Raw genomic sequence first — 4,166 nt, 5'->3', positions numbered from 1 at the left:
GTTTGTAGCTCTCTGCCTCATGCCATCTGGGTATCTCTGTACTCAAGACTAATTAACCCACATCCAAACTTGGCTTCTTGTTCGCTTGCTTGCTCGGAGGATCAGGCTGGTTCATCATCTCCCGTAGGAAAGTCTTCTTTCAGGCAGCAATTTGCGACTCAGAATATCAGCTGTTGAGGAACAACTTATTAGTCATTTGTGTGTTTACATGCATGGCTCGTGCCTAGATATATGGACTGCTGCCGGTGCATCATTTTCTCTCTCTCCTCGTAAGGTTCCTATATTTGAACGGCTGAATATACACACCCCTGTTGTCAAAACTCACAAGTACTTAGAACGCCCAACATGAAAAACACACTCTCTGAACCCAGTTACAACGAATGCAAACCCCGGAAGAAAAGCAAAAACTCTCAGCGTGTTGTTGCCCGCGTGACCTGTGTAAGCCTCCCAGTCCTGTGTAAGTGCATCTTACAATGTTGAATGGAGTATGTTTCAAGTCAGACTGTCACAGCTCGGAGCGTCTCAAGTAGGCAGTTACCAGGACGCCGGTGACCGCAGCCGCGCTGGCCACAATCCCCAGCCCGAGGGACGATGGCCAGCCTCTACGCGCCATCGAGGTATCTACAGGCAAGGAGGAAACGGGCACCGGCCCGGTCTCGGTCTTGGACCCGTCCTCCATGTGCAGCCTCAGAACCTGAAACAAAGAAAACGAAATATCAAAAAAGAAGGAAATTGTTGTAAGCCTCACATTAAATTACTACTGAAACTAAGTTGCAAGAACAAGTTAAAAAATGTTCTAGCTGTTGCGCATAGCTAGCAAGGATGCAGATCAAGTTACTGTTCTAGAAAAGATGAGTAAAATCAGACCTTCCATCTGACTGATCTCGCATGCTCAATTGCCGCAACGAGGTCACCATCGGTAGCCAGAAGAACCCTGTCACCTTCATCATCATCGTACTGTTTGAAATAGTGGTAAGTGAGATGTGAAAAAATATAGGTCCACAAATCCTACTTATAAATTCCCATCTGCAAGGTTCTGCTTGCCCTGTTGCTCACTTGAAGGAAGGGGGACACAGTACTGCATAAGCAAAGCTCAACCTCTTACCAGAAGGTTTACATTAGCCTTCTCGTCTTCCATTCCCAATCTGTATGCAACAGCAGACACAAGCTCATCCAAGCTCTCTGACACTGCAGAAAGGAGGTCCATAATGAGAACTTCAGGCAGGCAAGCACAATTTATAACACTTTATCAACAAAACCAAAGTCAGGAAAGTAAGATGAGAAATGCACCAACCGCAACTGAATCTGTGCATCCGTCCTTTCCTGTCTTCAATTTTGAAAGAGAATGCATTGCCAACATGAGGGGGCGTATGCTTCCCTTCAGCACTGTCTGACGCTGCCGTACGAGATTCCTCACTGCACTACATAACAAAATACTGATCAAATGATCGTAAAAAATGAAAGAGCATAAGCAAATAGAAAAATAACAAACCTATGCTCGTCATATTCCTCTCCTGGATGCAAGGCAAGAGCTGAATCCCAAAACTTCTGAACCATAGCATTTGCCACATCGTTTCGTCCCGAGGCTCCCTCAACCTAACGAAAACACGAAAAGTCAGGATTACAGGATGATGAGAAATGAAGAGAACGTATTTGTATAGTACAATGTCATGAAAACTATCATATGCCAACAGAACATTTAATTCATTTAATGTACATTACCATGACTGAATCAGTTTGATACTACAAAAACAGAACTCATGCGCCAATGCTTTTGTGCACAACAATATTATAATTTCTGTAACAGGATGAGATACTGCAAATTAACCTCCCTTGGTTGTGAAAATATAATTCATTCTTACCATTGAGATGCTTGCTTGGGTTAACTGTAGAGCATCCAAACAGGCCACAATCTGTCCTCCTATTCAAAGAGTTAACTTAGACATGTACATACAAAGGAACTTCTCTTTACTGTTAGAATTCTGTAGTACTTGCTTTTGTTTGCAACAGGAATATGACGAAATTTGCCATCTTGCATTGACTGTAGAGCCTCGAGGATTGATGTGTCCAATGTAGCACAACCAGGACTCGCAGTCATAACCTTTGGAAAGATAATGGCATATTTAACCAACTAGTGAAAAAAATATATAAGGAACAAAATCATGATTGCTCAAAATGTGGGTGCTTCAGTTTTTTTTACCATACCTTCTCTACGAGGGTCACCTCCGGGGACAGACTTTGTGCCACTACTCGCAAGACCAGATCCATGGAGCTGCAGAATACCCATAATTCTTAAAATGGAAAATATACCAGAAATATATCCTACTATATGAGTGATAGTACTTGACAAAAGGGACAATTTAAAATCTACACGACTTAAAAAAGAACATACGTGAGGATCCCTTGCAACATGTTCCCTGTCATGACAACCACTGAGTTAACTCGGTATTGTCTCATCTTTTTGGCCGCGACGGTTACTAGATCTAAAGGAGTAACCACTGGAACGCTACAAAGGCGATAAAAATATTCAGTCATAAGTCATAACAACAACAAAAAACCGGATCACGCATTTTCTTGTAAGTAGAAATTTGACCTGCTATTTTCAGTTATGATAGTTGACAGGGAAGGCTTGAACATCTGGTCTCGAAGATTTTCTATGAACGCGTGCGGGCCTGAAGTAAGGACCCGAAATATAACATCAGCTAGTTAACAAAAGAAATCTGAATGGAATGCATCATGGGTGGTCTTCAAAATTGAAATAAGCAGCCAACCTAATCATACTAAAATAAACTGAAGAAAGAAACCTGCGAATTCGTTTCCCCACTGCCGTTCAACCCCTGCCATGGCAGCTGCTATAGCGCTGCCTTGTTCTGCTGCCTGCTCCATTCTTGAAATTGCATCCCAGAGGAACTTGGTAATGTCCAACATGGCAGTGACTTCACCATGTTCCACTACAGGAAGATGCCTAAATTTGCCTGTACATGAAAGCCATGTGACTAAAAAGAAATCGCAGAGACATGATACGATATATGAATGGCAACAAGATGTTAGCAAGTAAACATGTCGGGAATTTCTCAAGAGAACATTTCTTGCCTTTGGCTATTAGGCAAGATGCAATAAAACTTACTCATCATGATCTACCCTCGGTTCGAATTGACTAAAGGATTTCTTTTTTCGAATATATGGTATTGTAGGTTTACTGTCGCCCGTAACTTCAGTCACTGACAAAATGCAAATCCCCTATGATTATGGGAGCAATGCTGGCCCCATCATGCTGTAGCTGTACAATCATGATAAACTGAACTTGTTCTCACCCATCTAGGTGCATAGCAGTAGCACCACAATGAACCATGGACAACCGATCAGATCACTGGATGGAACTAATTAGTAATGTTCATACTGAAGGTGAAACTAGCAACAAATACTACTCCACTAATTTGGTACTCCCTCCGTTCACTTTTGTAAGTCGTTTCAGACAACACAAAATAGGTTGTTTTGCACATTGTCTGAAATGTCTTCAAGGTCTTATAAAAATGAACGGAGGGAGTACTGAAGAAAAATAAGGAGATGACCTTGGACCATCTTGTGCAGTGCCTCGGTGGCCGATGAGTTGGACATGACAAAAACCGGAGTCCGCGTCATCACCTTGGCCATGCTCGTTTCCTCGGGCCTCAGACCCTCTGCGATCACTCGACCCGATATGTCCTGCGGAGAAAAGCAAACAAGTGCCACATGGAAAACTTGATCCTAATCACCAATCTCATCATACAAAACCTGATGCACATCCATCATTGATGATATTACTCTGTTTTTCAACGATTCCTCCATACATATATACTGGTTCTCAGTTGACTTACCTCGGCCGTGACGATGCCGGAGAGCACCCCTTGCGCGTCGGTGAGCAGCGCGGCGTCGGCGCGCCTGGCGGCCATCCTCCGGCACGCCTCGGACACCGCGGTGCCCTCCGGGAGAGTCAGCGCCTTGGTCAGCCGGAGCTGCTTCACCGTCCTCTCCTCCAGCGACCTGTGCGGCACACATCAATCTTCAGAATCGAAAGCAAGGGGCGGCTAGTAAATACGATCGGAGGCGGGCGTGCGTGCGTACGGGGGTGGCGCCTGGGCAGGCTTGGAGCTGGCGGAGGCGGCCGCGGCGACCTTCCCATTGGC

At 44.5% G+C, this 4,166-nt stretch overlaps 1 protein-coding gene across 1 annotated transcript; it reads right to left on the bottom strand.

Moving 5' to 3' along the window:
- Nucleotides 1–261: 261 nt before the first annotated feature.
- Nucleotides 262–3,989, bottom strand: LOC119272902 (CBS domain-containing protein CBSCBSPB3-like). Its single transcript, XM_037554253.1, has 13 exons — nucleotides 3,858–3,989; nucleotides 3,573–3,705; nucleotides 2,805–2,975; nucleotides 2,594–2,672; nucleotides 2,393–2,506; nucleotides 2,206–2,272; nucleotides 1,996–2,101; nucleotides 1,863–1,921; nucleotides 1,493–1,596; nucleotides 1,295–1,416; nucleotides 1,106–1,188; nucleotides 868–957; nucleotides 262–694 (listed from the first exon to the last, which is right to left on the bottom strand). The coding sequence occupies exons 1-13, from the start codon at nucleotides 3,930–3,932 to the stop codon at nucleotides 506–508; spliced, it is 1,392 nt and encodes a 463-aa protein (XP_037410150.1). The 5' UTR covers nucleotides 3,933–3,989; the 3' UTR covers nucleotides 262–505.
- Between the last annotated feature and the right edge of the window lie 177 nt (nucleotides 3,990–4,166).

This window comes from Triticum dicoccoides, chromosome 3A (assembly GCF_002162155.2).
Source record: "Triticum dicoccoides isolate Atlit2015 ecotype Zavitan chromosome 3A, WEW_v2.0, whole genome shotgun sequence".
In the NCBI taxonomy this organism is placed as follows: Eukaryota; Viridiplantae; Streptophyta; class Magnoliopsida; order Poales; family Poaceae; genus Triticum; species Triticum dicoccoides.
The sequence above is the reverse complement of the archived record's forward strand: the minus strand, read 5'-3'. Positions and strand labels throughout refer to the sequence as shown.

What these genes read in the sequence shown, in the direction of transcription:
- LOC119272902 (XM_037554253.1), bottom strand. Translation starts at nt 3,932, where the DNA reads ATGGCCGCCAGGCGCGCCGACGCCGCGCTGCTCACCGACGCGCAAGGG. An exon ending in TATTCCTGTTGCAAACAAAA is followed by an intron (nt 1,922 to 1,995) that starts GCAAGTACTACA and finishes CTCTTTGAATAG; the next exon opens with GAGGACAGATTGTGGCCTGT. An exon ending in GAGGAATATGACGAGCATAG is followed by an intron (nt 1,417 to 1,492) that starts GTTTGTTATTTT and finishes TATGTAGTGCAG; the next exon opens with TGAGGAATCTCGTACGGCAG.